Source organism: Alligator mississippiensis, chromosome 10 (genome assembly GCF_030867095.1).
Source record: "Alligator mississippiensis isolate rAllMis1 chromosome 10, rAllMis1, whole genome shotgun sequence".
In the NCBI taxonomy this organism is placed as follows: domain Eukaryota; kingdom Metazoa; phylum Chordata; order Crocodylia; family Alligatoridae; genus Alligator; species Alligator mississippiensis.
The window spans coordinates 2,615,759-2,628,215 of record NC_081833.1 but is presented as its reverse complement, the minus strand read 5'-3'; the positions used below and the strand labels follow the sequence as shown (position 1 = coordinate 2,628,215).

General features: G+C 44.5%; 1 protein-coding gene and 1 long non-coding RNA gene across 3 annotated transcripts in view; one reads left to right on the top strand and one right to left on the bottom strand.

Annotated features, from left to right (window-relative positions):
* Positions 1-6,919: 6,919 nt before the first annotated feature.
* LOC109282993 (uncharacterized) lies at positions 6,920-7,878 on the bottom strand. Its single transcript, XR_002090031.2, has 2 exons — positions 7,484-7,878; positions 6,920-7,116 (listed from the first exon to the last, which is right to left on the bottom strand). It is a non-coding gene; the product is annotated as an uncharacterized LOC109282993 (long non-coding RNA).
* Positions 7,879-7,959: 81 nt separating this feature from the next.
* The window catches only part of KDM2B (lysine demethylase 2B), a 140,474-nt gene continuing 135,976 nt past the window's right edge, over positions 7,960-12,457 (top strand). The window contains exons 1-2 of one of the 2 annotated variants that reach the window (XM_014594768.3): positions 7,960-8,114; positions 9,137-9,281. In XM_014594768.3, coding sequence (XP_014450254.1) covers positions 8,064-8,114; positions 9,137-9,281 — 196 coding nt within the window. In that variant the 5' untranslated portion in view covers positions 7,960-8,063. The remainder of the gene's footprint in view (positions 8,115-9,136; positions 9,282-12,457) is intronic. The other variant, XM_014594771.3, reaches the window with a different exon arrangement.

Below are 12,457 nucleotides of genomic sequence, written 5' to 3'. Positions count from 1 at the left end.
CCTGGCCCCGCCCCCTGGGCTGCGCTGAGGCGGCTCCGCCGTGTCCCCGCCCCCCGCGGCCTGCGCCTGCGCGCGCCTCTCCTCAGGCGCGGCCTGTGCTGAGGGCAGTGCCCCGGGCACTGCCGGGACTTCGGCCTGGCTAAATCCGATTCTCCACCAGGGTGCCAGGACACGCAGGGGTGCTGCAACATCCCGTGAAGGGTGCCCCACCCTCGCTGCTAGGCCCCGCACTGTAATAATCATCGCCAGGTCTTCAAACGGGGGCCACGCCATTCATAGTTGTGGAGGGGAGCCTCACATTTAAAAACCCTGAGACGTGCTGTACTAAATGATGAGCCTCGTACACCAGAAACCTCTCAGATTGACTTTATTATTCAGAAGAATCTGGATTGATCTTGTGAATCATTTTTGCACGCCCAGAAGTACGTGGCTGTCCAAAGCACCCTCGAAAGTATCTCGAGGCACCCTGGGGTGCCGGAGCGCTGGGTTCAGAATCGTTGCGGCGGTGAAAACACCCATGCCGATGGCTAGGAGTTAGAAGTGCCAAGTCCCGCTTCTGTTTCTGTGACTCGCTCTTCAACGCTCTCAAATATCTTGGGTCTTACGTTAGATTGTGCGAACGTTCATTTCTCAAAGTAATTTACAGTTTCGGTTCATGTGCAATTACAGCGCGCTTCCCATGCAGCGATGCATTTCACGCTTCGTAATGCATTCAAGCAGATTGAGGCTCTTTGTTTAATAATAAACAGCTTACATTTATTTTCCAGTGACAGCTCTGATCTGGAGATCTTTAATGGCCGTGGCAAGGCTCCAAAGCATCACTCTTATTTGGCTGTTTCATTTTACAGTGATTTTGATATAGAAGGCAGGTCTTCAAAAATACCAGATTTGCCTGAGGTGCGCTGTATTGTTCTACAGTCTTACTGAGCATTTACATTGTGGTGCCTAGAAGCCACCAGGTTGAGGTGCCAAATGTCGTATAAACATATAGTAAATGACAACCTCTGTCCCAGAGAGCTGACACTATAGAAAGCAGCAAAAAAATTCACAGTTCTCCTTGGATTTAGCATTTAATTTCTTGAGATAGCAACAAATCTACTTCTGTCTTACGAGCCTGTTAACTTCTGTACTAATCCATTTTCATTTCTTGAGATAGCAACAAGTCTACTTCTGTCTTATGAGTGTGTTAACTTCTGTACTAATCCATTTTCATTTCTTGAGATAGCGACACGTCTACTTGTGTCTTACGAGTCTGTTAACTTCTGTACTAATCCATTTTCATTTCTTGAGATAGCAACAAGTCTACTTGTGTCTTATGAGTGTGTTAACTTCTGTACTAATCCATTTTCATTTCTTGAGATAGCAACAAGTCTACTTGTGTCTTATGAGTCTGTTAACTTCTGTACTAATCCATTTTAATTTCTTGAGATAGCAACAAGTCTACTTCTGTCTTATGAGTGTGTTAACTTCTGTACTAATCCAGAAAGCACTGGATTTTCAGAGTTCAGTGTGTATAGTCAGTAGATGCATATCTTTTCTGATGAGAGGGAATGGCTTGCAGACTGGATCCGGTGCAAAACTGAAGGAAGTTTGATATTTGATGTTTCAAAACAATGCAGGTAGTGTACTTCTCAGTTGTTTTTACTGATATTCAAAGTAGTGTATCAGACACGCTGAAGTGGATAATAGTACTACTAAAGTCTAGAGCATTTTGAACATGAAGACCCCTCCATATTTACCCTCTCTGGTAAATCATACTTATTTTAGTTTTTCACAAAGGGAAAAAGTGAGATGCAGAGAAGCGAACTGATGAGGCAGAGAACGAGGTTGCATAGCACTGCTCAAGCACAGCCAGGAAGAAGATACAGGAAAGTTGGGGTCTAGTACAAAGCTATGAAGGTACTTCTTGTGTCATGAAGACTTTGTGGATTTGGATAGGCTTTGCTGGGTGGGGACAACTTATTTGAGATACTAGAAATAAATGGGTTTTGCATGACTGTTAGTTGCATTAGATAGAAACGGTACTGCTAGATTCATTTTATTTGTCCTTTTACACTTTTTTTTTACTCCCATTCTGATTTGGTAGCATTTTGCAGCACAAAAATCAGTCCCTATGCTTCCAAGTTACATTATGTGGGACTATTTTAGTGGGACTGTCCCAGCCCTTCATTGTTCTCTGGAAGATCAGCTGGACCTTTGTATGACAAGAGAGAGTTTGATGTTCTTGTCTGCTGTACACAAACAGCTCTGACAGCACCTGTAAGACTGGGATTTTTCTGTAATTGGGCTTCTTTTTCCCCACAAAATGTCACTTTCTCCTCTTGCTGTGGTACATACTGAATATTTGGTACATACTGAATATGGCTTTGCTGCTGCTTTCCAAATAAGACATGGCTGCATCTCAGTAATGCTGTGTGTACTTAACTCTAGGACCCTTTGAATGAAAGGCTCTGTATATATTTAAAGTATTCATAAACCTGTTCTTTGTTCACTTCTGATTCTGTAAGCACAAATTTAATGAATGACAGATACACAGAAAATAAATAAATGTATTGGGACTATTCCGCACAATTGACTGCCAACCCATGAAAAACATTAAAGACTTTAATAAACTACCACATCTTATTTAGGAACACATAAAAAATGCTCTATTTCCTACAATCAGATTTTCTGTATTTGAAAACAATGTTGTATTGTAATTTATGAGTCCAATAAAAATTCTGAAACGTAGTAATGATATCTGGGAAGTGAAAATTAATAGCATGAAGGAAAATTGGGTATGATTACAAGCTATGAATGCATCATTAGTTAAGTCTATCCATTGCCCTAATTAGCGCTCCAATACTCTGGCTCTGTGAGCTATAGAAAAACCCAAGATAGGATTGTTCAGATAAACAAAACGTCATCTGTTCTTGGTAGAGGTTATGTCAAAAGTGGGCTGCTTAACAAGTTGGATACCCTTGCTGTAGTTTTTTGGATCCTGCTGCTTGTAGGATTGTGTGTGTTTGCTATACAATTTAATGAATGCTTTCCAGGGCCTAAGCAAGATTAAAAGTTGATTAAAAACCGGAGACTTTCCAATAGCCAATCCAGGATGCTTACTTCCTTTGTGATCTCAGGCATACATTAGAGTGCTTTGAACTCTTTGTCTCTCTACTCTGCCCATCTTTTACTTTTTTGTGTAGCAGGGAAGGTATTGAAAGGGACAAGAATCCTGTGTTCTGGTGCACTGTGCAAGCCCTCTATTTAATTCCCTAGCCAATTAATGCATGTTTGTACATATCACATCCCATCTATGTTTCCAAATCAAAATAGACCTAATAGGCCCTATGTTAGGCCTACAAGCCCCAGCATTCGAGTTTTAAAATAAACTTAGCTTTGCCTCCTGTCAAAAAGCAAAAAAAGGATAAACATCTTAAAGAGGCATTTGGGAGCTGACCCCAAAGAGTGGAATGTCCCCCTGAGCTGGCCCTGACTCCTGCTAAGAATTAATAGAAATTCACCTTGCTTATTAGATGGAGTTGTACCTATGGCCTACGTTTGACTGAGGTCCAGGATTCCCTCCAGAGGGGGTTGAAGGATGTGTACACCCTACTGCAATGATGTACATGCAGTTTTGTGTCAGACTATCCCCCTCCCTGTTTTTCCTAGAACAAGAGTCAGTATGGTACAGTTCAGAAAGACATTGTAACCCTATAACACTTAATGTGCTTATCACTCACTACTTGGTGCAGAAATATGCATGTTTATATCAGGTTTTCCAAAGCATATTTACGCAGACATGCAAATTGTCACTTGTTTGTTCTTCTAATTTTCACAGAACCATTTTTTTACATTATATGGAAACAATGGAAAGTGTTGCATTCAAGACAATACAGCAGGAGTGACAAATTCAACAGGCAGGTGACAGAGGATTGTCAGCAGTCTGAAGTCGTGATAAACATACGGTACAATAGCACTCAAGATGTGGGACCAAGCTTGCAGTTGTAATATTTGCACTTTCTACACATAAAAGCTTTAATCCGCTCTGGTTAGTGTCACATGTTTTACAGTTTCCTAAGGGAGTGGAATGGTTAAATATCCAGTTTTCCATCTCTACCCAGGCTAGGATGCCCAACAGGTAGACCACAGTCTATGAGGAAACGAAAAGTGTTTAAGGATCTGATTTCAGCATGGCTTGTTCTATCCAACAGGAAATAAATTTGTCTGTGAGCTCAATAAGGGTGAAATTAATCCGTTCCCACACACAGCCTGAGTAAACAACATTACAGCTCTTGTGATTTTATCAGGAGCCTTGCTATATATATGAAGTGTTTTTCTTAAAGCTCCAGCTACTGGTTTCTGGTGAAGAGGATCTAGCACCTCCAAGGAAAATTAGAATATAAAACACATTAAAAAAAAGCAGAGGATTTTTTAACAGTGCGCTGTAGCCTATCTTCCAAAATAAAATACTCATATATTAACTTTCTTAATATACAGGAATACTGAAATGGATGTACTAGTTGTCCAGCTAGCACAGTAGCCTGGCTGACAGTAGTTGGTGCCATATAGTTCAGAGGGAAGTGTGAGAAAGCCCCTGGTGGATGATTGTGGAATAACCTGTCTGGGGGGGAGAGGTAGTTAGCCATGTTAGCCTGAAGTTAGGTAGGTGGCAGAGCACCATGGTGTCTGCAAGACCAACTGGGCTCAGCAAGGCATGAGATTTCATATGCTACAGTTTACTCTGTCAGATGCATCTGATGAAGTAGGCCATAGTCTAAGAAAACTCATGCCTCTCTGAATGAGTTAGTCTATAAGGTGCCACCCTACCTTGCCTTCTGTCCAACTTCAGACTATACAGTTAACTGCCTCTAACTCCTTTTCAATTATTGATTAACTTATGTCCTGAAGGATGGACGTTTACTCTCACTTCTAAATGTAGTTATTCTAATACATGCATGCATTTTCTCGGCATCCATAGAAATGTCTAGTGCCTTTTTCTTTCTAATTTTTTTTTTATTGTTAGATTAATTGTAGCACGATTCATATATTTGTTAAAAGAAATAGCAGTTTAAAAACTAAACCGTACAAATCTATTCTGTTGTTTTTCATTTGTTACAATGAGACATGGCATAACATCTGGAAGTGTTAAAATCCATAATTGTCGTCTTGGTACAAGATAATGAACAGCCACTTTTCTGATGCTGGAAATCTAGACTTGGACTGTGGTATTCTTGCAGCATCTTTACTTCCTAAACATTAGTAACATACATGTTAACATTGTTGGTGTTTGTGTGATGAATATATTCCTTGTTGTGGTTGCTTTATATGCCAGGAATTCTTAAAGGACAGGATGTGCCTAAATCTTTTTAATATTGATATCTTAATACAACTATGGGGGAATATATTTTTTGATATGGAATGAACATCTAGAACGCTCACCACCTGCTATGTATTAATTTATATTACATTCCTGTGAGACAGAGATGTTTCATTGCTCCTATTTATATATATGAAAATGGACAGAAAAATCAAGTGAGTTCCCTACGTTATACCAGCAAATTGTAGTGGATATAGTAATTGAACCTGGCTCTTTTGAGTCCTGGACCAATATATTCCTGCAGGCCTATTATTTATCTTTCCACGTGTACCATGATTTCTTAGGTCCTGGTCTTTCTGAGGAGAGTTCCAACGAGGCCTAGGAAGGGTTTTTTGTGAAGTATTGCATGTTTTGCATTATATTTTAATATTTGAATATGGTCACTAAGGTTTAACCAAATGATTGTGAATGCAGAGGGGCTTCACCTTCCTTTCTAGGAATGACTGTTTTCTTTTGGTTAGAAGAGATGAGAAACAGCATGGAGATAATGGATGGCAACTAATTCTCTAGTGTAAGCCTGTACACAGAAGTATAGCTTCTGGCCTGCTAGTGTGATTTGCACTCTTTTCTACATTCTTTAGATAGTTTGGATTTTGTTTTTATTTTAGCAAAGGTTAAACATTTTATTAAGGTGTCAGCTCAGAGATGTGTAATGCTTCAGTCTACAACAATGTGGAAATCTGGGAACTAATCCAAAATGACCATTTCTGCCTCCAGACTGCTGGCAGATGATATCAACATTTGATCACTATTACTTTGGGTTAGATGTGAAAGGCACTAGATGCCATTGCTAACTCTAGAATCAGATAGTTCCCTCCCCCCTCCAAGTAAATCTTTGTCTTCATAGTTTTGAATAACTTATTACATCAAGTGCTTATTTCAGACCATATGTTATAGGCCATATTTTATTTCCCTTTTTACACAGAATAATGTTTTACCCTTACTCATGTGAAGCACCACAGTCTGTCCCATCCACTCTGCAATGGCTATAGACCCTGATCTTGCAACTTTTTTTGTGTAGCAATTGCTCGTGTGCCTGTCTGGAGAGCTTGCTTGACTTGGGGGGCACAGTAATCCAGCCACACACAGCAAGCACGAAGGACAAGGATCAAACTGTCCTCTTAGGGTGTGTAATGGTGGAATGAATGGAAATGAAACACAGGTAAGAAGTGAATGATTAAATAAATGTCCATGTCCATTATTACAAGATCCTTATGAGCTTTTTGCTATAATCATTGCCAATGTTTACCTGACAGAATAGCCAGTTGATCCTTTTATTCCATTAGTCCAAATTCTTGTAAGCAAACCTTCTTGATGTTGTATAATGCAAGAAGTGTCAAGACATATTTTTCCTACATCCTTGTGAAACATTATGTGGACAAACCCAAAGATTGAAGACTTTGTATATTTAATATAAGGAAAGAGACTAGATTTGTAGTTTTAAAAAGTGAGGCAGCCCCTAATGGCTCTAAAATATAAATATACCCATGTTCAGTCCTTGTGCCAAACAGTCGTGTTAGCCTATGTGAAATGATAAAGTCAGGAAAGAAACTGTTCAAATACATTTGTTAAAAGGGTATTTTATTCTAGAAAAAAATATTTTTAAACTGGGACTAATTAAAAATGATAGGGGCTACTCCAACAGGGGTGGTCAGAGAAAGGCATATTTGTATGGTCTAATTTAAATTTCCATGACAGCCTGGAGTGATTCACAAGCTGTGCTCCAGGACCTCGGGGCAGCTCCGGAGTGGCAGCGGCTGGAAAACACAACCCCACGGGAAAGAAATGAGTGCAGCTCTTGACAAAATACCAGTGAGTAACTTCCTGCCTGTTCAGCACCAGCCTTCCCATGCCGCCTGCACGGGTCCCATCACCTCTGGGCGATCAGACGCTGGAGACAGGAAGGCAAGGTGTTGCTACAGAGCGGCCGTGCGATTTTCTTGCCGTTATCTAGCTGGTCTGATACAAGATCTCCCCTCCACGCAGAGATCTCGCTCCTCGTGGCCGCAGACCAACACGGCTGCAACCAACCTGTGTCCCCTGCACTTCCCTGGAGGGTGCACCCCCTGTCCCGACTCGAGCCGGACCCGCGCGTGCTCCCATGCACCCCACGCGTGCACGCACCCGTAGGCTCCTCCTGGGCGCACGTGTGCACGGACACGTCTGCGGCGCCCGTGTCCATGCGGGAGGCGGCGCCGCGCACGTCAGTGCCTGCCTCCCCCGTGCAGCCGCGGGGCCGTGCCCCGGGGGGATGCCGCTGGGACCCGGCTGCCTCCAGCCCCTGACACGCCAGCTCTCCCCCGTAGCAAACAGCTCAGCGCCTGCGTGCAAATGCCTGCTGCACACTCGTGACCTAACAACAACACACACCGATGTGAGCAGCCAGGCAGCGGCGGCGGCAGCAGCGATCCTCGGCGCTGGGTGCCTGCGACCCGGCCCCCCTCCCCGAGCCGTGTTTACGTCCCGGGCAGGATGACGCCTGCGCCCCGGTCCACACTCCCCGCCTGAAAATGGTTCCCTAGGACCTTGCAAAACGCAGCGACTCCCCCCTCCCCTCCCCTTCCCTCCCCCTCCCCCCCCCCCCCCCAAAAAAAAAGTGCTGGTGCAAAATGGCAAAACTTTAGAGAGACCTGGATGGCTTGTGCTTGCCGTCCTCCCCATGGGGGCCAAAACATTCAGGACAGGAACTGTTGACAATTAAGTGATGAAACTCTCCAAAAAAATGGAGGCAGAGAAAGACTCTGGAAGAAGATTGGTGTGTAGCCGGCTTCTGTCTATTTCCTATTTGTACCTTTTTTCATTTGCTTGTGCTTAATTGCTTGTAAAGGGAGGAATGCATGTGAAATGTAGGCAGCCGAGCAACTTAAGTTTGCAAGAGATCGGCGTAGACACTCGGGAAAGGGGTGGATTTGAGCCGAGGGGAAGGAGGGTGGGACGAGACTTAATTTTTTTTTCCCCGTCGGAGAGGGATTGTGCTGGTCCGGGGGTGGGGGTGGGGGGTGCAGGGCTGGCTGCCGGGATCGCGGATTTGCAGTGTGTGCACAGAGAGAGGGGTTGTGCAGGAGCCCAGCTTTGTCCCTGTGCATGCGGAGCGCGGGGGGTCGTGCCCGGGTGTCCCCGCCGGCTTGCACGGGGGCTCCGGGGAGAGCAGCGGCAGCAGCCCGGCCTCGCTGCTGCTTCCCCGGGCCTACTCCTTACACACCCCTCCGTGCGCGGCACTCGCCCCGGCCCCTTGCCCGGGACCCCCTCACTTTTGCCCGGCGAAGTGCGCAGGCTCTGCTGGCACTGGCATAACGTGGATCGGAGCACGGGGGGTGGGGGGAAGCCCATCAATCCCGGTGTTACATAATGCAATTTGTTTTTAAATCGCGGCTTCCGGTGTGACTATGGAAACAGTTGGAGGGTGGAAAGGCTGCGGGGTGCAGGCTGCCTCGCCTGGTTGCAGGGGGGGGAGGTTGATGGCAGACAGGGGCTGAATGGCAAAGAGGATCAGAGCCATGCAGGGCTCTCCTTTTTCCTCCCTCCCCCTCCCGGGGTTGCACAAGGGAAGCAGGCGGGGATGGATGCGCATTTAAAGAGTAAAAAGACATGCATCGTTTGCCTGCAGCCGAGCACCTGTTGTCTCGGGTCGGTCCCGTGTCTCCAGGGCGAAAGGGGTGCAGGGCAGCGGTCCTACCGCGCACCTGGGTGGGGGTTTGCAGCCTTGCATCCTTTTCTGGGAGAGGGGCTCCCCGCATCCCCCTCGGTACAGCGCCTTGTTTCTGATTTATTTTGTAGCGCTCTATTGGTAGAAGGAGGTACGATGAGAACGAGGACCTCTCCGACGTGGAGGAGATTGTCAGCATCAGGAGTTTTAATTTGGAGGAGAAGTTAAAGAGTAAAATGTATCATGGGGATTTCGTGCATGCCATGGAAGGGAAAGGTAAATGCGGGGCTGGCTCGGGGGGGGGGGCGGCTCCTGGCCGCGATTGCTGCGGAGGAGCGGAGCTGGTGGTGTCTCCACGTGCAGAGTTTGTGGCTTGTTTCGTATTTCCCGCCTGCATCCCCCCTTCCAGGGGATCCGGTGACGAATCCAGGCCGAGCAGCAGGGGAGGGGTTGGGGGGATGGGTGTTGCACACTGGGCCCTCGCCAGGAAGCAGCACACGCACACGTGTGTGTGCGGGCACGGGCTGTCCTGGCTGGACCCGGTTCCCCGTCCCCTGTGCACGGACGTGCCCTTTCTGGCGTTGGCATCAGGGGGTGCGGATGCGGCTTGCAGGGAAGCCTCCGTGGCTGCCAGCCTGACCCCGGATCGCTTCCCTTGTGTTTCCAGGGATCAGGTTCGTGGAGGAGCTGCGGGAAACCCCAGCCCCCACTCCGCCTGCCGGTGTTTCCCGCTCCCCCCTCCGCCCCCTATTCAACCAAGGCCCTTTGCATCTTATTTGTCAGCTGCTAAGGATGCAACTCCAGGCTGTAGACTTAACAGCTCCGTCGTATTAAATCCCCCCTGCCCCAAACCGCCTAGATTCGCTTGTGACTTAGGTGGCTAGATAGGTACTCAGTAGGCGAGACCAGCCCATGCAGGGGTTGCTCTCCAGCAGGGGCAATGGGAAGGTGTAGTTTGCCCGCTGGAGCGGATGTAGGGGTGGCAGTTTTTCAAGTCACCTTCACGTAGCGCTAGTCACTGAACCTGGCACCAAATCCCAGCTACTTTTGTCCACACCCTGTGGCCTTGCGGGCACTCCAGTCCGAACCACCTCTCAGAAACATGCAGCCGCTAGCTGTCATGTGTCATCCTCATCAGACGTCAAGAATGATTGAGTCAGGCATTTAATTTTTTTATTTTGTATTTTTTTCAAGGCTCAGTCTTGCGTGGACATTTTTAACTCCTAATGTGGCCAGGGATATCAACTGTTGTACATAGAGCAGGGGGTTTTCCTGGAAGGGAGGGGGGGAATAGCTTCCTCCTGTCCCCTGACACAAGATGCTGATACCTGGTCCTTGCTTTTAAAATGCCGGGTAATTTTTCAGGGATTGCTTTCTACCATCATTTCCAAATTCTTTGCTCCTTCCCATTGCTGCTAGCTAACCCTTCCACTATTTCCCTTGCTCAGCAGCTTTGCAAACCTTTTGTAGCTTTCTCCCTTCTAGGGAACTTGAAAATAAATGAGTGTCTTTTGTTACTTTGTTTTGGTCTATGTCTGCTTTGTTCAGCCCCACAAGGGATTTTAATGCTTTGTTGGGCCTTTATAAAGAGAAGGTCTGTTTTCATTTTTACCACTGGTTTAATTTTTCTGTAAAATCGAAAGATGAATTGAACTTAATCAAAAATACTAAATTTGCCTACTGTGCTGTTGAGAGCAAGACTAGAAATATCAAGTTATTGGAACACATGGAATCGGTTGATTTTAATTTTTTTTTAAATCTTCTATTTCCTTGTTTTTATTTTCAATGGGAGCAGTACTTTGATCTCTGGCCAGGAATGTGGGCTGGAAGTTTTCTTCAGAGGTGCTGCAAGGCTGCAGTGTGATTTTTGGCTTGGACACAGCCCACCATAGCTATTTATTCTCTAGCCTAATATGCAGTGGATCTGCTTCTCCTGGACACCCTTCACCTGATTCCTGGCTTTGTGTCTTGAATGGAGGATGCGCTTATCCAGTGGATATTTATTGATTCAGTTAAATAAAATACTTAAAGGAATATTTTAAGTTGTGAGGCATTTACATAATAAACCATAACGATTTTTGCTAATGGGGAACTATTCCTTATGCTGCCTCTCACTGAAATATTGATTGTGGAAGGTAAATTCCATGCGATGGAAAAACAAATGATATTTTTAAAGGGCTAGTAAAATAATAATCAGCTACATGGGCTATTTGTTTAGCAGGACTAAGCAAGGATCCTTTATCCACACTTTTTGTAACAACGGGGAAAATTATAGAAATAGATAAAAACATGAGTAGGAATATGAATTTATCATGAATTTCCAACACCCCATTCTAGTTTGGGTGTCAGAGGGACACGACTTGTATAAACCTGGGGATGAAAATTTTCATGCAGTGTCCCAGGAAGGTTGTGTTTTAGATAGTTACTTATTTGATCAGTTGACAGTAAAAATGTATAGACAAACAAGCATAGTATTGAGTGTTTAGTTTAAAGTTTTGTTAATATTTGTAGCATACAAATAATCCTGAGGGGATGCTGTCCAGCTATCCAGACTTCACTTTCCCGTGAAAAAGGAGGATTACAGACCTCCAGACATACTCTCTGGCTACTTCAAGATTAAATTTTGCATCTCTGGAGGCAGAATATAAATCGACTATGAAACTTGTGAAGACTTTACCCACCCAAGTGAATGCTTATCACTTTTTCCTACTACCCGAAACAGAAAAAAAAACAGTTTCATTCATGACGCATAATTCAGACCACTGAATGTTAAAATCAGCATAAAGAGCCAATTCATTTTCATCCTTAAAATTAAATTATTATGCTTTATTATTCAGACAACAAATCTTTGTTCTATTCTCTAGTTATTTGGTCAATAAATATGTACTCTCCTTTAAATCAAGATTTCTACCCTCATCTCACTAACTCATTCATGCCTGAGGTCACAAGATTTTCACCTATAGGCTTCTGTCCTGCCCGCACATTATGGACCTGTTCAGTTCATTGAACTTTCTCAGACTAGTGTCAATAAAATGTGAGCCCAGCTGTTTGCAGGATCAGGGTCTTACAATGTACTTCTGTAAAGTTCAGTAGAAACAGAAATATGTAGCTCAGTCCATGCCACACTGCTTAATAGGCAGACAAGGTTCTTTGGGTAAATGTGATATCTTTTATTAGACCAACTAAATAGTTGGAAAAATTGTTCTTTGCAAGCTTTCAGGCACAAACACCCTTCTTTGGGCAGAACTTTGTCTCTCTTTGTCCTTAGACCAACACAGCTACCACCAATGACACTAATGGTAATTTAGGTCAGTCTCCTGTAACTGTTATGCAGCATTTCATAACCCAGACATTTCAACCTCATACTCCCATTGACAAGCACTGCTTTCTACTTTATGTGCATCTGTAAATAAGGAAAATAGAGAACAGCTGCAGATTATTATTTGTCACCC